The sequence below is a fragment of the Chiloscyllium punctatum genome, chromosome 17, assembly GCF_047496795.1.
Source record: "Chiloscyllium punctatum isolate Juve2018m chromosome 17, sChiPun1.3, whole genome shotgun sequence".
Classification (NCBI taxonomy): Eukaryota; Metazoa; Chordata; class Chondrichthyes; order Orectolobiformes; family Hemiscylliidae; genus Chiloscyllium; species Chiloscyllium punctatum.
In genome coordinates, this window is record NC_092755.1 from 58069008 (window position 1) to 58095752 (window position 26745).

General features: G+C 44.8%; 1 protein-coding gene across 1 annotated transcript in view; it reads left to right on the forward strand.

The window, feature by feature from the left end:
* The window catches only part of LOC140487697 (uncharacterized), a 133678-nt gene that overhangs the window by 68904 nt on the left and 38029 nt on the right, over nucleotides 1-26745 (forward strand). Inside the window, exon 5 of the mRNA XM_072586966.1 lies at nucleotides 1778-1913. Coding sequence (XP_072443067.1) covers nucleotides 1778-1913 — 136 coding nt within the window. The remainder of the gene's footprint in view (nucleotides 1-1777; nucleotides 1914-26745) is intronic.

The following is a 26745-nucleotide window of genomic DNA, read 5'->3' on the forward strand; positions in this document are numbered from 1 at the left end:
AAGAGGAGTTTACACACTTCAAGATTAAAAAGAAACTATTCAATCACAGGATGTGGGTAGCATGGCTAGATCAGCATTTATAATCCATCCCTAATAGATATTGTTAGGCTCTTCACTCCACATTTTTATTGAAGTCAAACTTTACCATCTACCATGGTGTGGTTTGAACCCCAAACATCAGCTAGATCTCTGGAATAATAGGCAAGGGATAATACCTCTAGCCCAACACTTCCCTTACTTGTTCAGCTAAAATATTTATATATAGCTAGTCCAGTTCAGTTTCTGGTCAATGGTAACCCCCAGGATGTTATTATTGGGGTAATCAGTGGGAAATATAATTGATTATAGTGGAACAGAGGGAACTTGGAGTAGGTGCACAAGTCTCTGAAAGTCGAGTCACAGGTAGACAGGGCAGTGAAGAAGGCGTTTGGCACACTGGCCTTCATCAGTCAGGGCATTGAGTATTGAGGTTGGGAAGTTATGTTATAGTTGTACAGGATGTTGGTGAGGCCACATTTGGAGTATTGAGTTCAGTTTTGGTCAACTTGCTATCGGAAGGATGTTATTAAACTGGAAAAAGTGCAGAGGAAATTTTAAAGTGTGTTGACAAGACTCAAGGGTCTGAGTTATAGGGAGAGGTTGGACAAGCTAGGATGATTTTACCTTTACTGCGTAGGAGACTGAGGGGGGATATTATAGAGGTGTATAAGATCATGAGAGGCATGGATTGGGTGAGTGCACTTTTTGCCAGAGTTGGGGAATTAAGGACTAGAGGGCATCAGGTGAAAATTAGAGTGGAAAGAATAAAAGGGAGCCTGAGGAGTAACTTCTTTACACAGAGGGTGGTATGCATATGGAATGAGCTGCCAGCAGAAGTGGTTGAGGCAGGTACATTAACAACATTTAAATGGCATTTGGACAAATACATGGAGGGGGAAAGTTTAGAAGGATATGGGGCAAGTGCAGGGAAATGGGGTTAGTTTGAATGGACAATTTGGTCGACATGGACCAATATGGGCCAAAGGGCCTGTCTCCGTGCAGTAGGACTCTATGACTCTATGAATGTGAGTGGGCAGTGATGAGGATGTCTCTTATTGGAGATGGTCATTGCTTGACATCTGTGTGGCGCAAATGTTACTTGCCACTTGCCAAGCCTAGATATTGTCCAGATTTTGTTGTATTTGATCACTGACAGCTTCAGTATCTGAGGAGTTTCAAAAGGTGCTGAACATTGTGCAATCATCAGCAAACATCCCCACATCTAAAGTACTGAAGTGCCAGCCTAAACCATAAACTCTCATCTCTAAAGTGGGATATCTACCTCCAACTTGCTGACTCAGAGGTGGGAGTTTTCTAGTTACCCCCATCAACATCCAGTTGCCTCGTAGAGACATCAGTCTGGCTATGGCATTCACAAAGGAGTGTTCTATGGGGCTGATCACTACAGGGAGAAATAAGGGAAGCTGACTGGAGTGATTGAACACATTATCCAAATGTAGATTTTCCCTGGTCTCAGCGGATCCTGCAGCATAACTTGCAGATTCCACATCACAACCTACTGTTGAGTGGGATTCAGATTGACTCATTTTGGTCTGTGCTGCATGTTACTGCAATGAGTGAAGCCAGTAGTAGGTGGGCTGGAGTTGAGCTGTTTCCCTGTCTGTGGGTTAAGCTGGCACAGTCAGGAGGGAGTAGCTAGTGTGTAAGATGCTGTTTGAGCTTCACACAGTTTCATGATTGTTTGCCTGCCATGACATCTGTCAATTTTAATTTTCAGGCATCAAACTACTTTGGTGGACTTGGCATGACACGGATCCCAATATTTATGACAGACACTATTGGGTACCCTGGACTTCATATATCTTCCACATGTCATTCGCTTGTTGCTTTGCGTTCCTTATAGACCTTGGCAGGTAAGTGGGTAATAATAAGTCACTCTCTGTATAGAACTTGTCAAGTCCAATCAAAGGAGCATGCTTAACACCATGTCAAAGAGTGTGGTGCTGGAAAAACACAGCCGGTCAGGCAGTATCGAGGAGCAGGAGAGTCGACATTTTGAGCATAAGCTCTTTCCTGATGAAGAGCTCGAAACGTTGACTCTCCTGCTCCTCGGATGCTGCCTGACCTGCACCACACTCTTCAACTCTGAGCTCTAGTATCTGCAGTCCTCACTTTCTCCTATAACCATATCACTCTCCCAGAGATCGAATGATGAAAATATCTGTTGATGCAAGTTGTCCAAGTGACTCTATCCATTCCATTTATCTCTCCCATCTCTCCTAATGACAACATTGTCTGGTGTGACTGTGGTCATATTCAGAGGTCCAGGGTAGTTCTGTAGGGCCATGGGTTCAAAACAAAGCTGGTGAAGTTTTAATTCAAGTAGTAGTAAATCTGGAATTGTCTCAGTAATATTAACCAGAACCTACCCTGACTGCCACAAGAACACATCTCATTTAATAGTGTCCCTAATGGACATTTGACTGCAGATTCACAGCTGACAGATGCTGAGGCAATGGGGGACCAATGCTGGACTTGCCAGCAATGTGGACATTCCATAAACAAATGAAGAAACACAAAGACACTTCTGGCTGCAATTGGGGCTTCTCTCATTTCAACGTTTCCACCTTAGGGGAGCCTCCACTAATGGTGGCTCAGTGGTTAGCACTGCTGCCTCACAGTGCCAAGGACTTGGGCTCGATCCCAGCCTTAGGTGACTGTCTGTGTGGGGTTTGTACATTCTCCTCGTGTCTTCATGGGTTTCCTCTGGCTGCTCTGGATTCCTCCCACAGACCAAAGATGTACAGCTTTAGGTGGATGCGCCATGCTAAATTGCCCATAGCATCCAGGAATGTGCAGCCTAGGTGGAAGTACAAGGACACGGGAATGGATCTGGGTGGGATGTTCTTCGGAGGGTGGGTGAGGACTGGATGGGCCAAATGGCCTGCTTTCACACAGTAAGGATTCTATAATTTTCTGATATTGGGACAGATGCGACCAGGTCCAAAGGGACGATACCAGGCCGTTTGCTCCCCTGCCCAAGAAACTTTCACCCCATCCATGAAAAAAAGATATTTGGATGAGCATTTGAAATGTCATAAAGTTCAAGGCTTTGGGCCAAGAGTAGGTTTAACATCTTAAAGGGCCTTTTCTGTACTGTATGATTCTGATTGTGGGCCTTAATATGAATGCAGAGTACTGGGCTAAAGGTAAGATTCTTGGTAATGTAGATGAGCAGAGAGATCTCTGTGTCCAGGTACAAACATATCTGAAAGTTGCCACCCAGGTTGATAGGGTTGTTAAGAAGGCATAGGGTGTGTTAGTTTTTATTGGTAGAGGGATTGAGTTTTGGAACCGTGAGGTCATGCTGCAGCTGTACAAAACTCTGGTGCGGCCGCACTTGGAGTATCACATACAGTTCTGGTCACCGCATTGTAGGAAGGATGTGGAAGCTTTGGAAAGGGTTCAGAGGAGATTTACTGGGATGTTGCCTGGTATGGAGGGAAGGTATTACGAGGAAAGGCTGAGGGACTTGAGGCTGTTTCCTTTAGTGGGATGAAGGTTGAGAGGTGACTTAATTGAGACATATAAGATAACCAGAGGGTTAGATAGTGACAGCCTTTTTGCTCAGATGGTGATGGCTAGCAAAGGGGACATGGCTTTAAATTGAGGGGTGTCAGACGCAGTTTCTTTACTCAGAGTAGTAGGGGCATGGAGTGCACTGCCTGCAACAGTAGTAGACTTGCCAACTTTAAGGGCATTTAAATGGTCATTGGATAGGCATATGGACGAGAATGGAATAGTGTAGGTTAGATGGGCTTCAGATTGGTTTCACTGCTCAGTGCAACATTGAGGGTCAAAGGGCTTGAACTGCACTATACTGTTCTATGAATTCTGCTTTCCCTGTAACACTGCATTTCCCATGTCACCTGTCCTGCATATCTTTGGACTATGGGAGGAAGACACAGGGAGAACATACAAACTCCGCACAGTCACCTGAGGGTGGAATTGAACCTGCGTCTCTCACAGTGTGAGGTGGCAGTGCTAACCACTGCGCTGCCCCAAATGGCTTGCATTGGTTCTGTATGATTCAATGATTACGTTTTTTTCCAAGTGTTAAATTATACCAAGTGCCTTCTGTGAAAGTGCTGGAAAGGCTGATTGAATTAAAGCAGATCATAAAATGCAAACTAATGTACGAGACATGATTAAGAGTCCCGTGTGACATCGATTTTCAGTGCAGATTAGGGAGTGATGAGGGATTGCGTGTGAAATCCCTGATGGTTGGCAGATTCAGTGAATGTCAGTCTCAGCAACTCACTGAGCGGTTAGATTTTAATTTTCCAGATCTGCTGGGAGTTAGCCACGTGCTCATTTTTCACCCAGTGGCTAACAGGAAGGAAAATTGGCCGGGGATAAATTGGGCAGTTGTAAGTCACAAGAGTATAAATGCCACAGCTGCTATCATGACAGCTTTCAAAAACATTTGCCAAATGTCAGAGCCATCGTTCTGGAGCAGATTACTGCACTCCGACGGCCGATGTACAGTCACAGAAACCCTTGCCTCCCACCCTCCTCCCTTCTCAGTGTGGCATCCTCTCTGCTCAAATTCTCTGCCAGTGTCCTTGCCTGTGTGTGTCAGCTAACCCAAGTGATACCCAACTGATACAATCCACTGGCAAGCCTTCTCAAGGTCATCCTCTAAGGCCATTTGTAATCACCATCCATTGAGGGTGGGCAGCCCTCCATTAGCCCTGCAGCAGCCACTGGGGTGACACTGTATCAGAGCACCAGGACAACGACAGGTGAAAACCTGTGCATTGCCCTTAGCACTATCTCAATCTTCCACATGTTGCCTTTACTCACTCTCCCTTTACATGATAGTGGATCAGAAACTCGAAGTGGACATTTAATTCCAAAATCTGTTCTTTGATAGATGTCGCTACAGACAAAACAAAAATTAAACGCTGCAGATATCAATTCAGTGCTGACAAAGTCCTGTGTGGGACCCATGGAATGTTCCACTTGGAGTGTGTCAAGGAAACATCACGCAGAATGAGACAAATGTAACAGGAAGAGTTAATGAGGAAGCTGACTATCTTTCCCCCTTTAGCAGAAAGCAACATCTTTCAGACAATGTTTGTGTTTTGCCCTTCCCAGGTGGGACTAGATTGGGTTAGGATATCTGGTTGGCATGGACCGAAGGGTCTGTTTCCATGCTGTACATCTCTATGACTCTATGACTATTAAATAAGAACTAAAAATTGATTGCAATCCTAGTCTCTGTGCACTAGTTAGCTGAGGCACTCGTGGGTATTAGCATGGGTTTGAATTATGGTGTGTTAGGAAAGTCACAGACAAAGAACCACTTGCTATTTATCTCTGCACTGCAGGTAAAAGAATGCTTTCTCTGTAAGGGCTGGAAGCCAACTAGAGAGTCATAGAGCACAGAAACAGGCCGCTAGGCCCAACCCATCCATGCTAATCAGGTTTCTTAAACTGAATAGACTCATTTGTCTGTGTTTGGCCATTGAAAGAAAACAAGACAAAAGGTTCTCAACTAACTACAAAGCTGAGAATCCTGATGAAGGGCTCATGCCCAAAACATCGATTCTCCTGCTCCTTGGATGCTGCCTGACCAGCTGTGCTTTTCCAGTGCTACACTCTTGACTGAGAATCCTGAAATCCAACTACTAACTATCAATGTTTCACTGTCTCTTCTTCACAACCCATTCAGAATGTCTAATCTATACATTTTTAGACATTTATCTGATGTTTTGGATTCATTCCTTGTCACTAATCTATGCGTGAGTTATTATTATTCTCGTGGTTAGTAACTGATAAACTCACTTTTAACTGAAGAGATCCTTGTCAAAACACCAATTCAGTCGGTCTGAGAGAAAGTCATCCACAGGAAATGATCCTCCTCAAATTAACCTTATTGCACCCAAACCAAGGGATGGGTGAATAAAGATGGAAGCCAGTTTCTCCCTTCTCAACCCTAAGAATTTAGGGTATCCTAGAATATATAATTTAGGGTTGACTGTGATAACTTGGTGAACCTTACCAGTGTCTGAAACAGTATCCCTGGAGTAATGTATATCACAGAACCCATTGTCTTGGAGTGAGTGGTTTGTAGAGAATCTTCACATTCAGTGTAGAAGGCTTCAGCATGTACAATATCACTCACCATAGAATCTGGCAATTTTAAAGAACTTTTATCACTTAACGCAATGAGTTTGTAAAAAATCAATCGGCATCTAGGCTGGGAGTTATTGATCAACCCTTCAAAAAGCCCTGGTGGACATCTTGCTGTTTTTATTTTTGTAAAAACCCACTACCAAAGCATCCACTAACTATTAAGTAAATAATTAACATTGCCTACTGGGGAAGTCTGACAATATGAAAAACATAGTGGTGATAAAAAGGAGGAAACAAAAGCAACATCATGTCAGAGGTGAGATAATACACTCCATCCCCAGCAGTGCCCAGCTCTCTTTAAAAGCTACTGGTGGAAGTCCTTTTTTTTTCTTTGAGCCACCAAATCACCCGTTAATTAATTAAAGAAATCACAAGCATTGGTAGGCGTCCTTTTTTAAAGCACGTTTTAATGATTATGTTTATTAACCACATCAATGTGGCAAACACACGTAGGTATTTTTAAAGCGACCTGTTCTAGTGGGACTTCCAGCTCAGAGGTAGGGACACTATCACTGTGCCATAACAGCTTCAGTTGAGATACTTGCTGAGTAACCTGTTCAGACACACCTGTGGGACATGAACCCGGGTTTTCTGGCTCAGAGGTAAACATTCTGGTGGGAAGCCTCTTTTTTAAACACTATGTAAATTGCCACCTCGTTCTGAAGTGTTGGGAGTTCTCTCATTCTATTCTGTCCTCCCTATGTTCTTTATTTTTACCCAGACATACTTTCTCGCACCTCTGAATGTTTTCTCCACCACCAAACCACACGAGTTTCTTTTTAAACAAAAAATTTACAAGCTGTGCCTGACAGTGACAGTGCAAAAACAGCAAGAGGGAAGAGAGTAAGGGGACTAAATTAAAACAGAGCTGGAGGGAACAATAATGCACAATAATAATAAGGGGGGTTAAATCAAAATGGACTTGGAAGAGTTTGCTGGTGGGAGCCGTTCCTATTGCTGAATATTGTGCTGAGTTGTGTATGTTTAAGAGATGATATTAATAGGAGCACTGCGCTCTGAAATGGCCGCACCAGTGTTACCCACTGACTGATGTCACAATCTGCCTACTCTGCACCTGCTGGTGAAGCTCCTTCCCAAGTGGTTAAAATTCCTACTAAGATAAGGTCAGACGCCAAAACGTTGGGTTCTCAGGAGCCAGATTCTGTTTGACTTTGCTTCCTTATTCTGTAGCCTTCCTGCTCACGTTTGAACCATGTAACTGCCTATCAAAGGCAGTTTTACATTACACTGTTTCAGACATTGACGTCATTACAGTTTAAACCCATTATCTGCAATGTCAGACTGCATTTGGTAATTGATGTTGTATTTAAATCTGCAGCCTATTTAACGTGGTAACTGATATAAGTCTCTCTGTCTCTCTAAGTCACAGAGATCTGTTAACTGATATGGATCTCTTGCGCTCACTAAGTCACCGACACAATGCAGGTTCCCAGGGTGTAAGTGAAAGGTCTTTTAGAATGTGGCTGTGGATTGTAGCATTGTATATATTACTGCAGCCAAGGATTTGTTATATATCATTCACGCTCTCCTCTAAATTGAGAGCCTGACAATCTTGTAGTGATGTGAGCTTCGTGCCCTCTTGATGATGTTCACCCAGTGAACAGGGAGAACTCCAGCCTTGCTCTCTGTCCAGAAGGAGGTGGTTGGAATGCTGGGAGTGCCTTCACTGGCCCTGAATGGGGGTAAAGTGCTGATTACAACACAGTGAGAATGCTCTGCACATCTCAGCTCCAAGGTCCGTACGTGCACACATCATGAGCTGATGGTAGTCTATTGGCCTTCACTGTCCAGGCTGTCATTGTGGGGGGCAGGGGTTCCAGTGAGAGAGGGACAGAGGGAGAAATGGAGGAACATCAGGGAAGCAGGTTCTGGAGGATGATGGAGATGGCTGAACCTTAACAGAGCAATTACAACAATTAAAAGGCATGTGGATGGTTAGGCAAATAGGGAAAGGTTTAGAGGGATATGGGCCAAATGCTGGCAAATGGGACTAGATTTATTTCAGATATCTGGTCGGCATGGACGTATTGGATCGAAGGGTCTGTTTCTGTGCTCTATAACAGCCCATTGAAAGGGCAAGGGGCTCTTCCTTCACCCTGCATTCCCAGTGGCAATCTGTGTCTACAGGAAGTGTGGACGAGGACGGTTATACAGGGTTAAGGCCCTAATTCTGGGAGGCGTGCTGCCTGTGGATGATGGAATCCTCCGCTGTGCCTGTTTTGTAGGAAGAGGAATCTGGGCCTGGTGCTACTCCAGGTTCTTTATCCATCCTCAGGCCCTTCATCTTTGATCCTTTGATGAGCCCCTTGGCAATCTGCTTTAGCTACTATAGAATAGAGAAGCACTGGAGGTAGATGTTCAACCCATCAGATCTATGCCAATGACTACCCCTGCTCCCACTCACCTATGCTTTCCTTTCTTTTTCTCTCTAAACATTTATTCTATTTCCTTTCAAAACAGTATCCACCACAATATCAGGGAGGGAGTGCACTCAAAATCCTAACCATTCTTTGGTTCTCACTTCTGGTCCTTCTGCCAATCAAATTAAACCAAGTTAAATCTGGGCCACCTGATTATCAATACCTCTGTCATTGAAAGCAGGTTCTAATTATTCTATCCAAAGCCTTCATTATTTTATCCATCTCCATCAACTCCCCTCGGACTTTTTAGCTCCTTAGGAGAGCAACGCTAATCTCTCCCTCATCCCTGGAGCCACTCTGTAAATCTCTACTGAACTCTCTACAAAGTCTTCCTATCCTTCTGTCACCAGAATTGACATCAAGGCTGCATTTTACTGACTATGGCAGCAAGGAACCCTATCGAAACTGAAGTCAATAGAAATCAGGGGGCAAACTCTCTGCTGGTTGGAGTCATAGCCTGGCACAAAAGAAAATGGTTGAGGTGTTTGGAGATCAGTCATCTCATCTCCGGGACATCTCTGCAGGAGTCCTCAGGGTATTTTCTTTCCCTTCACCAAATTACCTACAGTATTTTTCCATCTATTAACCATGATCACCAGTAAATCGCCCTCGTTTTCCAGTTGATAAATTTACATACAGAACCCTATTAAGGGAAATGCAGACCACTAAAGATGAGGGGGAGGGGGAGTGGGCTAAATCAAAATGGAGTTGGAAGGGGAGATGAAGCACTGTGTACCTGGCAGTGCCCACCTTTCTCCAAAGGCATTGAGAATTTGGTGGACCCTGCATGTGTCTGATGACACTTGGGCATGAACATAGCCATAGAAGAGGGGAAGGCAGTCAGTAGCTATGCCCCCTCCGCAGCCTGCTTCCTGGACCTTTTGTAGCCAATCTGGCTAGCCACAGGAGCAGACTCACCAGGAGGTCCTCTCTCTTTCCCATAGCCCTCCCCATTTTCCTCAGTGCAGTGACCTAGGCCCAGTCATCTTCAGCTACTCCACCATAAAGTCAGAAGTGGGGATCTTTGCTGATGATTGCACAATGTGCAGCACCATTCACGACCCCGCCAACAATGAGCAGCCAACATCCAAATGCTGCAATAATATCCATGCTTGGGCTGACAAGTGGCAAATGACATTCAATGCACAGTCTGAGGGACTACTCTATAATTCTCAGGGGCTACTTTCTGGATTTGAGGGGCTCAATGAGCTCAGTGATGGTGTCAGCTCACAGCCTCACAATTAGTGAAAGCATTGACCACCCCATGCTGAACCATCTCGTCTTTGGTGTTGCCATCTTACACCATGAAGCCAACAATGCAAAATGGCACTTGCCACCTTTTCCTGACTCTTGTGTGCTTTTTGATGGGTGGGCTGGACATCTTTAAGATGAGAGGCTAGGAGATTCCCTGAATCACATCCCTGTTTTGCACTCTTTGCTTGGCCTTCCTTATTGCGGACTGCCCTGCTCTAGCCTTAACTCTTTAGACTGAGAGTTTGTCACTGAGGACACCAACCATCATTTTACTACAGTGTGCCATTACTATATGAATTGGCCAATTGGCACAAAGCATTAATGACTGAGTCTGCCAATTCCCTGGCTTTTGGGACCGCTGGCTGAACCTCCGATGTTTAGTAGTGAGATGTTCCTTGGGGCTAAAGTAAACATCAAACAATACCAGGATGGAAAGAAAATCTGTGGAGCTTCTATTAATATCTACATGAAAAGGCACATCATCTACAACTGCATATAAAAAAGTGACACTATGGAGGTGTTGCTGTTTGAATATACAACTGAGGCTATTCTGTACCTGTGAAAGTGCATCTCTCTCAACTCCCACTGATATGCTTACATCCATTGGTCCTTCAATGCCATCAAAAATGTTTGGAAGGAGTAGAGACTGCTCAGCTGGCATAGACATGCTACTACTTCAGGGGATACCTTACGTCCCTTACTTCTGGGAAGTTGTCAACTTGCAGTATTTGGGAAGTCTTTTCAGAAATTTTGCCTTGTGATACTTCTAAGGTAATATCAAACATCATCTACTCTGGATTTGTGTCTCCACCGCTGCAGCCATGTTTTGCTACAGCTTCATCTGCTCTTCAAGGTGTTCTTCATACAGTATCTTCTAACACGATAGGCTGGATCTTGAGGCAGACAGCTCTGCCTGAAGCTGTTCTAGTTCATACTTTAGTAGAGACTCTCTTACAAGACCGGTGAGGTCACAGTTATATTACAGCATGCCTCAGAGTATCATCTGCTTATTCATTACTTTGTATCTATCCGTCCATCTGTCCGTCCGTCCATCCATCCGTCTATCCATCTATCTATCTATCTGTCTATCTAATCTATCCATCCATCCATCCATCTATCTATCTATCTAAATATCTATGTATGTATGTATGTATCTATCTATCTATCTATCTATCCATCCATCCATCTATCTCTACATTCAGAATATCCCAAAGTCTTTGTAGCCAATTACATAATTTTGAAATTCAGTGGCTATTGAAATATTCAATTTATGCCCAGCAGTTCCAATAAGCAAGTGAGAAAATAGCAGACGGACTTTTTATTGCAATGTGAGTTGGAGGGACAAATATTGAGGATGAGGAACCCACAGAAAATTCCCACGTGTTGCCTTAAATAATACCACGGAACCGATCGCATTCACATGAGGCCCACGACTTGAATCAATGGCATGGGTTCTACTAACTGATAGAAGACGGCATGACCACTGCTTGTCACTGGCCACTCGGGTGTTTTCTATCTTCCTGGTGGTGGAAATCGAATAAAGACTCGTAGATCTTGCGTCTCTCACTGTGTCTCACACCTGCACACACAGTTAGGCGGTAGTGTGGGGGTTAATAAAGAAAAAAAAAGAAGAGGGCATGAGAATGATGTACATGGTTCAAGTCATTTCCAGTGATGGCCTGGTGTTAAGGCACCAGTCCTAACATTTAAACAGGACAGTTTTTACAGGACTGGAGTTGCCAGATTCATTAACTCAAAAGGAATTTTGAAATCTTGTTTAGTGGGTTCTAAAATGAATGACCTTACCCTCTGATTAATAATTCAATCAGATACTGCCCGAGTAGGGACACAGGCAACCATACTAATATAATTTCATGTTGGCTAACTCACGTTGATTTTTTTTGTGAAGTTAAAATGTTTTTCTTTTATTAAGCCTCAATTCTAATATATGCTCTGACTGAAGCTGATTGATGAATCTGTCGGAGGCTTTAGTCAGCAGCAGACTGAGTGGTTTCTCAGTGCAAGGGAGTAGTGAAGGAATCTCTAAAGGCAAGTGGAGCCTGAACCTCTGTGCAGGCCATGAATTGTAAGTAACCACAAATCCAATCATTATCTATGTATGGCCAACAGGAACCAGACATTACTGGGGCTATTTTCTCGACCTATGTTGGCAGCTGGGGATAGGATAATATGTACCATGAAATCGATGTGCAGCCAAGAAAACTAGGTTTCTTCATACCCTCAGAGTTATTAAGGAGGACTTGTTTGAATTCACTAGATGGCAATTCTCAATGATGTTTTGCTTGACATGCACCACTGCTCTCCAGTCACAATACTATCAATCTATGCGGTGAGAGGTATCTGAGGAACCTAGTCAATCAACGGAGTTGACGACACTGGAAGACCTTGAGGTTAATCACCATGTTCAATAGTATGTTGAATAAAAGAATAACTCGATGGATTTTCATCTTGATAGGGCTTTCCATAAGATCAAGACATTCCAAGGTTCTGTGAAGTGAATTAAATATCTTTTGCGGTGTAGTCCATGCTGTGTCATAGAATCCCTGCAGTGTGGAAGCAGGCCATTCAGCCCATCGAGTCGACATTGACCCTTTGAAGAGCTTTCCACCCTGGCCCACTTCCCTACCTTATTACCCTGCATTTCCCATGGCTAACCCACCTACCCCTGGACACTGTGGGGAAATTAGTACAGCCAATCCACCTAACTCACACATCTGTAGACTATGGGAGGAAACCCATGTGGACATAGGGAGAATACGCAAACTTCACACAGAGTGTGAAGATAGTCGACCAAGCATGGAATCGAAGCCAAATCCCTGGCTCTCTGAGGCAGCAGTGCTAACACTGAACCACCATGCCACCCTTGCTGTACTCTAATTTCTCCTTTGAATCCTCCCACTTCCTCCAGACCAAAGGGGTAGCCATGGGCATACGTATGGGCCCAAGCTATGCCTGTCTCTTTGTTGGCTACGTAGAGCAGTTGATCTTCCGTAATTATACCGGCACCACTCCCCACCTCTTCCTCCGCTACATTGATGACTGCATTGGCGCCACCTCGTGCTCCCACGAGGAGGTTGAGCAATTCATCAACTTCACCAACACATTCCACCCTGACCTTAAATTTACCTGGACCATCTCTGACACCTCCCTCCCCTTCCTGGACCTCTCCATCTCCATTAATGACGACCGACTTGACACTAACATTTTTTACAAACCCACCGACTCCCACAGCTACCTGGATTACACCTCTTCCCACCCTACCTCCTGCAAAAATGCCATCCCGTATTCCCAATTCCTCTGCCTCTGCCGTATCTGCTCCCAGGAGGACCAGTTCCACCACAGAACACACCAGATGGCCTCCTTCTTTAGAGACTGCAATTTCCCTTCCCATGTTGTTAAAGATGCCCTCCAACGCATCTCGTCTACGTTCCGCACCTCCACCCTCAGACCCTACCCCTCCAACCGTAACAAGAACAGAATGCCCCGGGTGCTCACCTTCCACCCTACAAACCTTCACATAAATCAAATCATTCGCCGACATTTCCGCCACCTCCAAACAGACCCCACCACCAGGGATATATTTCCCTCCCCACCCCTTTCCACCTTCCGCAAAGACCGTTCCCTCCATGACTACCTGGTCAGGTCCCCGCGCCCCTACAACCCACCCTCCAATCCTGGCACTTACACCTGCCACCGCAGGAACTGTAAAACCTGTGCCCACACCTCCTCCCTCACCTCTATCCAAGGCCCTAAGGGAGCCTTCCACATCCATCAAAGTTTTACTTGCACATCCACTAATATCATTTATTGTATCCATTGCTCCCGATGCGGTCTCCTCTACATTGGGGAGACTGGGCACCTCCTAGCAGAGCGCTTTAGGGAACATGTCCCGGACACCCGCACCAATCAACCACACCGCCCCGTGGCCCAACATTTCAACTCCCCCTCCCACTCTGCCGAGGACATGGAGGTCCTGGGCCTCCCTCACCGCCGCTCCCTCACCACCAGAAGCCTGGAGGAAGAACGCCTCATCTTCCGCCTCTGAACACTTCAACCCCAAGGCATCAATGTGGACTTCAACAGTTTCCTCATTTCCCCTTCCCCCACCTCACCCTAGTTCTAAACTTCCGGCTCAGCACTGTCTCCTTGACTTGTCTGGACTTGTCCTCCCTGCCTATCTCCTTTTCCATCTATCCACTCCACCCTCTCCTCCCTGACCTATCACCTTCATCCCCTCCCCCACTCACCCATTGTAATCTATGCTACTTTCTCCCCACCCCCACCCTCCTCTAGCTTATCTCTCCACGCTTCAGGCTCACTGCCTTTATTCCTGATGAAGGGCTTTTGCCCGAAACGTCGACTTCGAAGCTACTTAGATGCTGCCTGAACTGCTGTGCTCTTCCAGCACCACTAATCCATGAAAATTGAACCTGTCAATCTCCCACAAACAGCACTGTGTACATGCTCAAATTCATGATGGTGGTTGAGGGAGAAATATGAGTCAGGAAACTAGGTATCATTCCCCATTTTTCAAAATTCTCTTAAATGTGCCATAGGATCTTGGTTTAACATTTCACCCAAAGCAAGAATTGGCATCTCTGACAGTGCAACACTCCCTCAGTACCAGAGTGCCAGCCTGGGTTCTGTGCTGCAGTCTTAGGAATGCCAGGATGAAACTGAGCCATGGAATGGGTGAGGGAAGTATTCAGACTGGAAATGATGTGCCCTTTCCCACATCTACCCATCCTTCTGATGTGAGGTGCCATGGTGCAGCTGAGCTATTGAAACCCTGAGTGATTTGTTAGGTTTAAAGCACTATTTTCCCACAGGAAAATACAAGCTGATGACCTGCCTATATCAGGTCAGTGGATGAGAACAGTGCTAGTAACATCGCGGCAGGGCTCCACAACTGGAAAGGTCACTGCCACCTTCAGAGGCTGCTGAGAGATAGACAGAGACACATTATTGTTGCCAACTCAATAAGATCTGGAACTATTGATTTACTTTTGGTCATGTGGCTGTCACAGATGCACACCCGGAGTGGTATTTAATTGTATCACTCTTACACCTCCTTCCTTTCTTTCCTGAAGCCATCGACTCCTTGATTGGTGTCAATGCTGTAGAACCAATCACTTCATGTACAAGGTTTGCAACTGGCGTGAAAGTTTCCCTCAACTTGACATTAGTCCACATTGCTTTCACACCCATCTTTGGCTTTCCCAGAACTGAAGAGCACAGCACCCCTTAGAGAGAGGGGGAGTGAGAGGGAGAGAGCGAGAGAGAGGGAGAGAGAGTATGTGTGAGTGTGTGTATGTGTGAGAATGTGTGTCTGTGTATGTGAGTGTGAGTGTGTATGTGTGTGTGAGAGTGTATGTGTGCGTGTCTGTGTGTGTGTGTAAGAGAGTGTGTGCATGTGTATATGTGTGTGTGCATGTGCATGAGAGTGTATGTGTATATGGTTGTGTGTGTGTGAGAGAGTGTGTGTATGTCTATGTGAGTGCGTGTGTGAGTGTGTATGTATGTGTGTGTGAGAGTGTATGTGTGTGCATCTCTGTGTGTGTGTATGTGCATATGTGTGGGGGTGTGTGTACATGTGCATGTATGAGTGTGTGTGCATGTGTGTGAGTGTGTGTGCATGTGTGTGTACGTATGAGTGTGTATGTGTATATGAGTGTGAGTGAGTGTGTGCATGTATGTCTATGTATGTGTGTGTGTGTGTGTGTGTAAGTCTGTGTGTGTGTATATATCTGTGTGTGTGTATGTGTGTGTGCGCGCGTGCGTGTGTTTGTCGTGTGGAGGGTGGCACGGCCCAGTTTTATGAGACTAACTACCACATGGTTTGTTTAGAGGTCCCCTGTCAAAGACAGTAACTGGGTGAAAGAGATGGTTGATGGTGAGTGAATGAGTGGGTGGATGAGTGAGTGTGTAAGTCGGCAGTGAGGCTGAGATGGCTTGGGGGCAGTCAGGTTCTCAGGAAGGTGTTTGAGGGTGTTGATAGTCAGTGGGAATAATTGGAGGATAGTGTCAGTGATTAAGGGAGTCAATTGTACAGTTAACCAGGAATTAGTGCAGGTGTTTGTCTGTACTTATCATTCTCTGGAGATTATTCTGTTCAATACATCAGAACAATCTAAGGTCTCTGACTCTAGTTCTGAAGAAAAGACTTTCATGAAGGATACGAAGGAGCAGGGAAACTGCCCTTCAGAAGTTGAACTCCCAAGCAATTCCCACGTAGTTCAACATGTCAGGTCTTCCACAAGGTTGAGTCTCTGATCTTGTGGTGACTGGTAGATTTGCGATGGTTCAGTGGTTAGCACTGCTGCCTCACAGTGCCAGGGACCTGGGTTCAATTCCAGCCTTGGTTGACTGTGTGCAGTTTGCACATTTTCCCCGTGTCTGCGCGAGTTTCCTCCAGGTGCTCTGGTTTGCTCCCACAGTCAAATGGTGGATTGGCCATGCTAAATTGTGCCATAATGTCCAGGAACGCACAGGCTAGATGGGTTGGCAGGTGTATGGAGATACAGCAGGTGTCTGGGTTGGATGATCTTCGAAGTGTTGGTACAGATTTGATGGGATGAATGGCCTCTTTCTGCAGTGTAGGGGAGTCTATGATTTGAGCCATTGAGTGCCAGTTCAAATCTAGGGGGACAAAAAGCCAAATAACTAGCCTGGCACAGAGCAGGCTTTGTCTTGGGACCTTTGTAGTTTGCGTGGATCAGCCCCACAGCAGAGGGGTAGGCTGACTCATTAACAGGGGGAGTGTGGGGAGACTGTCAGTTCCACAAAACGGGAATCAGGAACCTGAACATTAGACTCAGGAAGCCTCCACAACAAAGGAAACACATTTATGTAGCACCTTCCACAATCTCAGGCCAGGGAAATGAAAATAGAACAAGTCAAAAATATTCTGAGGTGAGACAACATCTTGTGCAAATAGAACTAGAGTTTGATTTCAGGCTGGTGATCTTTCATCAGATTGCAGATCAGTTTTCCGAATCATTCAATCTGTTTCTCTCCCTCCACAGTTAATATCTGACCTCCTGCATATTTGCAGTGCTTTCTATTAGTAGTTTAGAATTCCATCATCTGCAGTACTGCTCAAGTACCTATGACCTACAGTCAATACTATCTACAGTATCAGAAAATCTACAGCCAATTTGCTCACAGCATGGTCCCACAGACAGCAAGGTGATAACGGGCTCAAACCCAAAGGCTTTAGATTCTGTCAACCATCTTCTGAGAAAAGAAATGAAGGTATGAAGTTAATTTGAGAATATTGAATTAAAGACAGAGAATGTGGCAACTACCTGCTGGTGTCTGAAAATTAGAAAAATGAGCTGTTCCTCTATTCGTGCCCATTCCTGTATCAAAAGGAGAAATGATGTTCTACCTCAGGGACCGCTGACTCCACCCTTCACCCTGGTAACTGTCTGAGCTCAGGACCCACTTGTGTTTGGCCTGTTCTAACCTTTGGCTCTCTTTGCAGGAACACTTGCCCTCCTTGGGTAGCCAGACATTTGCCAATAATGTTCCACTCATAATCACAGAGTTGCCAGGGCATAGAAGAAGGTAATTTGGCCCATCATATCCGCACCGACTCTCTGAATGCTCAATGCACCCATTGCCATCTTCCTGTAGCCCTGCATGTGCTTCTGTTTTGGATAATAATCCAATTCCATCTTGAATACATGATTGAACCTACCTCCATCCTGCTGGTAGGCAGCATACTCCAGACTCTAACCACTCGCTGCATGAAAACATATCACCTCAAGACTCTATTGCTTCTTTTCCAACAGTGCACTCTTGTTCTCAATCCTTCCACCAATGGCAATAGTTTCTCTCTCTATCTACTCTGTCCAGACATCTCATAATTTTGAACACCTCTAGTAAATTTTCTCTTAGCCTTCTTTTGAACAGGGAAAACAGTCCCAGCTTCTCCAGTCTATTGACACAACTCAATTTATACTGTGAGCCTAAAGGCGGAGGTTAGGTGGAACATATCAGATTCTTCAGGGCTTTGCAGGGTAACTATTGAGAGGATGTTTCCTTACACTGGAGAGTCTAGGACCAGAGGGAATTGTCTCAAAATAAAGAGGTCTTAAAAATAATTTAAGATTGAGTTGAGGAGGAATTTATTCTCTCATGAGGTTGTGAATCTTTGGAACTCATTTCCATAGAGAGCTGGGGTAGAGTCCTTGTGCACATTTAAGGTTGAGATAGATTCTTGATCAGTTGGAAATCAAGAATTATGGGAAAGGGCAGGAAAGTGGACATGAGGAATGTCGGAGCAGCCGTGATCCTATTGACTGGCAGTGCAGGTTTGAGGGGCCAAATGGTCTATTTCTGTTCCTATTTCTTATGGTTGTCTAGTCTTATAGACACCAGGAAGGAATACAACATGGCTATGATATGGTTCCCATTTTAAGACAATGGTCTAACCCATGACTCCTTACCTGAACCATGAGTCACCAATCAGAAGCTTCTCAGTGAAAGCTTTCTTCAGTTCACAAGCAGTTTCCTCACTCAACAGGAATGTTTGAAAATGTCATTCAGTCCATCAAGTCCATTCTGTCATTTTATAAGCACAAGGTTAGTGTGTACCTCAACTTCACTTATTCACTTGTCCAACATCCCTTGATCCCCTTATCCAATAGAAATCAATGCTGACTCTCGGGACAGAGCTTTGGTGTATTTCTAATAAGCTATGTGTGAAATGGATATGCTGTTCAGCTTGTAATGCATTTACACTGAGTGTGCATTAAAGAAGTAACACCTTCAGACTCCAGAACTGGATCCTACAGACTTGCCAGAGAGATCTATATATATACTTAGGATTGCTGTTGCTCAGGCCACTTGAAGATGTAGATGTGACAGTGATAACATCCTCATGTGACAGTATCATTGCCATCCAAACTGAAATTCTAAGGAGTATCACCAGGTAAGAAGGAGGAATCCAACTGATATTTACTATCACAGTTTGGGAGGGCAAATTGTTGTGGCCCCTCAGTTCCATCCTGGCTCAGGTTCATTAACTTGGTATGGAGTCTGATCGTTTGGTATGGAGTTTGGGAAACAGCCACTTTAAACATTTGGTAAATCAGGGAGCTGTCACATCTTCAGCATCATCTGATATTAAGTTGACCTGACAGTCATAGAGAGGTACAGCACGGAAACAGACCCTTCAGTCCAACCTGTCCATGCAGACCAGATATCCCAACCTAATCTAGTCCCACCTGCCAGCATTCAAAGCTCAGTCTTTATTTCCCATTCCCAATTGCCCAGAGGGCAGTGACAGCCAACCACATTGTTGTGGGTCTGGAGTCACATGTAGGCCAGACTGGGTAAGGATGGCATTTTCCTTCCCTAAAGGTCATTAGTGAAACGGATGAGTTTTTCAGACAATTAATTCATGGTCATCATTAGACTCTTAATTCCAGATTTTTAAAATTGAGTTCAGAATCCACAACCTGCTGTAGTGGGTTCCGAAACGATGTACCCCAAACATTACAAGGTCCTCTGGATTAACAATAATACCACTGGGCCATCACCTTCCATAATGATAATTAATGATAGTGATAATTAGATTAGATTCCCTACAGTGTGGAAACAGGCCCTTTGGCCCAACAAGTCCATACCGACCTTCTGAAGAGTAACCCACCCAGATCCATTCCCCTACATTTACCCCTTCACCTTAACTACGGGCAATTTAGCATGGCCAATTCACCTAACCTGCACATTTTTAGACTGTGGGAGGAAACCAGAGCACCCAGAGTAAACCCATGCAGACAATGTGCAAACTCCACACAGACAGTTGCCTAAAGTGGGAACTGAACCCAAGTCTCTGGCGCTGTGAGGCAGCAGTGCTAACCACTGTGGCCACCGTGCCACCCATAAAGAATGGGATACAATCATTCATTCGGATTAAATTAGCTCCAGTGTGGAAACAGCCCCTTTGGCCCAACCAGTCCACACCGACCCTCCGAAGAGTAACCCACCCAGACCCATTTCCCTCTGACTAATGCGCCTAACACTATGGGCAATTTAGCATGGCTAATTCACCTGACCTGCACATCTTTGGACTGTGGGAGGACGTGGGGAGAATGTGCAAACTCCACACAGACAGTCGCCCAAGGATGGAATCGAACCTGGGACCCTGCTATTGTGGGGCATCAGGGCCATCCACTGAGCCACCGTGCATTTTAAAAAATTAAAAATTTAAATAAAAAAATTAATGTTTCACAACACTGCAGAGGTAACTGAAGTACATTTAAAGCAGTCAAATCTCTCCATGAACTCACTCTGCCCTACCTCTGTATGCTTCTTCATCTTACAACCCTCTGAGATATCTGCATGTCTCCAATTCTGGCCTCCCTGAGTAGCCTAGGCTTCATTTCCCTCATCATTAATGGTTATGCCCTCGACTCTGGATTTCCCATTTGCCTCCCTATCTTTCCAACCTCCAAATCATTCTTTAAAAATCTACCCGTTATGACCATCTATCCTAATATCTCCTCAATCATTTTCATTTATTAACGAGATGTGGGTATCACTGGCTCAGTCAGCATTTAGTGCCCATTCCTAATTGCCCAGAGGGCAGTTAAGAGTTAACCACATTGCTGCAGGTGTGGAGTCATAGGTAGGCAAAAGTGAGGACTGCAGATGCTGGAAACCACAGTTTAGATCAGAGTGGTGCTGGAAAAGAGCATCCAAGGTGCAGGAAAATTGACGTTTTGGGCAAAAGCCCTTCATCAGGAATAGAGCTATTCCAGATGAAGGGCTTTTGCCCAAAACGTCGATTTTCCTGCTCCTCGGATGCTGCCTGACCTGCTGTGCTTTTCCAGTACCACTCTGATCTAAACTTTGGAGTTATAGGTAGGCCAAATCGGGTAAAGATGGCACCTTCCTTTCTTAAAGAACATTAGTGAACCAGATGGGCTTTCAAGACAACCATTACCAGGCTGCCAGCTCCTTTCTGAATTCAAATTGCCCTACCTGCTGTGGTAAGATTTGAACTTATGCACCCAGACCATTAGCCTGGGATTCAGGATTGCCAGTGACATTACAACAGTGCATTCACACCACCCACCTCCCCTGTTTATGTGGCTCTTTGTGAAATTCTGTCTGGTCACACTCCTGTGAAGGAGGCTTTACTGTGTAAAATAGGCCAGGCTCATATCCCGTTAGCTCAGAACAGAATAGTGAACCTCCTTGTAGGGCCCTTTCTGAAATAGGCCAGATCAGAAAGCATCTATTTTACTCTGCTGCTAATCCAAGCAAACTTAGCATGTAATGCAAATGTTCCTTTCATTCTACCCTATCACCTAGTCCAATATACATTGATCTTAATGTGAGGACCCACCCTCAGACTGCCCAACTTTCAGCAAAGTGCAACTTTCATTCTAACAATGACCACAGTGGAGCACTTTAACTGACAGGTTGATGGTTCAAGCCCACCGGTGGCTGCACCTTTGAGCTCTGGGTTCAACTCCCACCTGCTCCAGAAGTGAGCCAAACAGGTTGGTTAAAATATCTACAAATATTATTTTCTCCCAATGGATTCCAGCCTTGAGAAAGCTGCTCCTGATGCTGATACTGACTAAGGCAGGTTGACATTGGAATCCTTCAACATTGCAAATCATGTATGTTCTAACAGGAAACACGCTCTCCACACAGTATTCCTTTCTGATTCCAGCACCTCAGTGTGTGCGAGAAGCTCAGGGAAAGTATCAATGACTGGTTCCTTCTTTTCCAGACAGACTATTGTTCTGAAAGTTGCTGGTCTCGGTTGTGAGATCTAAAATGATAGTGTCATGGATGTCAAATACAACAAATCATTGAATCCCTACAGTGTGGAAGCAGTTCACACCAACCCTCTGAAGAGCATCCCATCGCCCCACCCCCACTCTAATATTTCCCACAGCTAATCCACCTAACCTCCACAGACACTGTGGGTAATCTCACATGGCCAATCCACCTAACCTGCACATGCTTGGACTGTGGGAGGAAACACGCATAGACACAGGGAGAACATGCAAACACCACACAGAGAGTTACCCAAGGCTGGAATTGAACCTGGGTCCCAGCACTGTGAGGCAGTAGTGCTAACCACTAAGCCACAGTGCTATACATTGTGAACTGAGAAGAGAAATTTCAGGTAGAATCTGGAACTGATATTAGGGAGAGGAGCCCAAAGGTCTGATATTTAAGGCATATCACCACTTATAGTCAGAATATTCACATGCAGGGGATCAACTCACCTAATCACCTCTGATTACTTTTGTCCATGAACTGAAATCTACTGAATAGGCACTGCAATCCGTGGCTGCAGCAACCATGTGACTGTTAGCACAGTTCCCTAATTGGGCCCTGGAACATGCAGAATATTGAAAATTGCAGTGCGCATTTCTTTTCCACATAAGGCTACCACACACAAGTACTAGCAGAGAGAATGTTGCTAGGAAATGAGGAAATAATTAAAAAATTGAGTTTATCAGCTCAGTCAAATCGAATTCTAAGTATCTCTGACTGTGTTTATAATTGTTTCTGTTTCAAAGATTTCACAAGGTACAGTTTCCCAGATCAGACCCTGGGGTACAGTACCACAGATCAGACCCAGCAGTACAGTTTCCCAGATCAGATCCAGCAGTACAGTTTTCCAGATCAGACCCAGCAGTACAGTTTCCCAGATCAGATCCAGCAGTACAGTTTCCCAGATCAGACCCAGCAGTACAGTTTCCCAGATCAGACACTGGGGGACAGTCTCACTGGTCAGATATTAGCATATTATATCGCGTGAGAAATCGGCCCTCTAATTTGTTTGGGATAGTGCTGCACTCTCTCAGTGTTATATTAGAGTGCCTGCATGAATCACATACTCGGTTGGTTGGGGCTTGAATCCATGAATCTTGAGGGGTGAGTGTGATCATTAAACCCAGAAATAGAGGGTTTTACTGCACAGTAAAAACAGGTCAGGCCACATCTGTGTTGGGAGGAAGGTAGGTTTAAAGTTTCATCAGCTGAACAGCTATAGCCTGAAACACTTTCGCTCTAATTTCCCCTCTCAACGGACCCACAGAGCACCTCTGCAATCTCTCTCTTCACTTGATTTCCGATGTCTGACGTAAGGCACTGCTTCGACCCATAAAATAAACAGCTTTGGTTTCCAGAACCATTTTAGCGAGGGGCTCAGCTGGGAAGGCCGAACACGCAGGCAGCAATCTCACACTTTGTATCACAGATACACAGCCAGGCGGTGTGCTTTTACAGTTCGTTCCATAGCACAGAATGACTTTCAGAATGGAGCTTCACACCTCATTCAGCAACCCATTGACAGTGTAACAGGAGGAATTTTTAGTTTCATTCACTAGGATGCTGATGGGACGAGTGTTAGAATTGACTTAACTAGCAGCGCAGGATGGTCTCCAGTTCTGTAACTCCAAGTAAACACTCTGCTGCTCGATGCGAGGTGAATGGATGTTGATTTCCCCTCACCCCCCCCCCCTCTCCTGGTTACAGTGTCAGGCAGGTAGGTCACTCAGGGTTTGCCATATGAGCAGTAAAGCCTCCTGAACGTGGAATGAAAAACCCTCAAGCCCCAAGAGGGGTTTTGGCTGGTCCAAATCACAATAAGCCACTTAGTTGGAAGTGGGAGAAATGGGTAGTTCCTGCTGGCAACCTCCAGTCTGTAGGAGACTGGCTACCATGCCATCTCCATGTATGTCTAAAGCAATTTGGAGCCTCTGCCATTCAGACTGTGATGTCTGTCTTTTTAACGTTGCTCCTTGTTTTTTCTGAGGTCATACAGTGTATAGCCGTAATCTAACTAGGGTCATACAGTGAATAGCTGTAATCTAACTATGGTCTACAGTGAATAGCTGTAATCTAACTATGGTCATACAGTGTATAGCTGTAATCTAACTATGGTCTACAGTGAATAGCTGTAATCTAACTATGGTCATACAGTGTATAGCTGTAATCTAACTATGGTCTACAGTGAATAGCTGTAATCTAACTATGGTCATACAGTATAGCCGTAATCTAACTAGGGTCATACAGTGTATAGCTGTAATCTAACTAGGGTCATACAGTGAATAGCTGTAATCTAACTATGGTCTACAGTGAATAGCCGTAATCTAACTATGGTCTACAGTGAATAGCTGTAATCTAACTAGGGTCATACAGTGTATAGCCGTAATCTAACTAGGGTCATACAGTGTATAGCTGTAATCTAGCTATGGTCATACAGTGAATAGCTGTAATCTAACTATGGTCTACAGTGAATAGCTGTAATCTAACTATGGTCATACACTGAATAGCTGTAATCTAACTATGGTTATACAGAGTAAAGCTGTAATGTTACTTTCTTTTCTCCATTTCTCTACTCTGTGACTATGGATTGTACCTCGGTACTCTGTACCTAAGATCCGCCATGTGACATTGTTGGTGACATTGTTACTGAAGATCCTGTTCCTAGGTGCCTTTAGAATCCCTACAGTGTGGAAACCCTCCAAAGAGTAACCCACTCAGACCCATTCCCTACCCTACTGCTCTACATTTACCTCTGATTAATGCATCTAACCTACACATCCCTGAACACTATGGGGCAATTTATCATGGTCAGTTCACCTCACCTGCACATCTTTGCACTGTGGGAAGAAACCAGAGGAAACCCACGCAGACATGGGAAGAATGTGCAAATTCCACACAGACAGTCACCCAAGTCATTGGTGCTGTGAGGCAGCAGTGCTAACCACTGTGCCACCCTTTGGACCTCAGATGTCGCTGTGAGTGGCAACATAAACTTTTCGCTTTACTCATTTGACTACATGTGACAATAAAGCTAATTCAATTCAATTCAATTCAGGTACGGGATTCAATTAATCTCTCCACCCTATTAATTTTCCCCTTGAATACCTCACCTGCAGGCTGATACATCCTCTGCCCAAGCAAGTTTGCACCCTTTCCTCTGAGTGAAGCTCTAACCTTCCAGTGACATTTCACAAATTTTGCGGACCCCACTAAGTGAGCCAGGGAGGTAGTATCATCTTGCATGTTAGCAGTGGAATTTCTGGTCAAGCTCAATGACTCTCAGTGCGGTAAGAAGGTAATGGAGGAAAACAAATGAATAATTCTGCAAAGCGTGGGTTAGGGTTGCAAATTATTGGAAAAAGCTAGAACATTTTGTGAGGTTAAATTTCAGTGAGATTCTAAATGGAGCTCAGTATGAATAGCTGAGCAGCATCTCCATTCCCCAGACCTGACTTAGTCTGCACAATAAACATCTCAGTTACATTGAAGGAAGGATGCAGTCGCATATAGTTATGACTCAGTCGGACATCTGATCTATTCAGAAAATAAATGAAGCTGATATCCATGAGGCTGAAGATGTGTCACAGAGCGATAACCTGATTCCATTGATTTTTACCCAAGTGTTTATGGCTTTCAGCCTGTGTTTAATAATTAATGAAACCACTGGAGACTTTTGCCTCCATAACCTGTCGGCTGACATTTAAGCACGAGGACTGATGGAAGATTTCTGAGCAGGATAGATAAATAAGGTTGGGGTTTCTTTACGTTCTTAGCTCAGCCTGAAGCATCTTCGCCAAAACAAACAGGAAACTGAGGTTTTATACCTAACTGACTGTCATCCCAGGCGGATGGAAAGAATCCCATGGCGTTTTATGTGGAAGAGCATGAGAGATATCCCCAGTGTCCTGGGACAATATTAATCCTTCAGCCAATGTTGCAACGTAGATCATGTGGTTATTGATAGTTCTTTGCCTCGCTGTGTGCATTCTGATGGTCATGTTTCATCTGCTCATGACATTGTTTTGAAGGTTCGCCATTAGCTGTGAAAGTGTTTTGAGGTGGATTGTGAAAAGCAAGCCATTATTCGATTAAGGCAGAAAGAACCACTGAGTGCCCCCCCCCCCCCCCCCCCCCCGATGCTCACAGACAGCAGCACTGGGGCTGAGAGGATGTGGAAAGGGGCACGGCCAAATGGACAGGAATGTCTCTCATTGCCTTTGTTTTCAGGGGATTCACAGGACACGATAAGTCCAGCATTTGGTGCTCATCCCTAATTGCCCCTGAACTGTCAAGCTTCCTAGTCCGTTTCAGAAGGCGGTTAAAAGTCACCCACATTGCTGTTGATCTGGAGTCACATGTAGGTCAGATCAGGTAAGGATGGTAGATTACCTTCTCTGTAGGACATTAGCAAAGCAAATAGGTTTCTATGGCAATCGACAGTGGTTACATGGCCACCATTAATGAGACTAATTCCAGATTAACAGATTGATTTGAAATTCCACCAGCCACATGGTGGGGAATAAATCTATTAGATCATTATCCCGAGCCCCTGGATTATTATTCATTACCACTATAACACCATCTCTGTTTCATTAGAAAAGGAAGGTTAAAGCATAGATATGAGCCTTGCGTTACAATTTCTTCAAAGTGACAGCCGTTGCTCAGAGTAGTGTTGGTGAGAATTCCCCTATATTAACCCAAAGGTTAGATGGGCCGAACGCATTGAAGTTGCCATTGATCCCATTTGGAGACATATCCCCAGCTAGGCTGATTGAGCTCCTTCTGTGCCATAATGATTCTGATTCAATGGCTTCATGCGATGCCAGGTCATTCAAGAGGGAAACACAGTGGGGAGGAATAACAGGACTGTTGGAATGCACCCAGAGACCATTCAGCCCACACTGTCTCTCCAAAACAGATTACGCTGTGCCATTCTCCTGTTTTCTGCATAGTCTTCCTTTTCAGCTCTAGTCTATTCCCATTTTATTGAACTAACCTTCAGCACAGTCTCAGGCAGGGC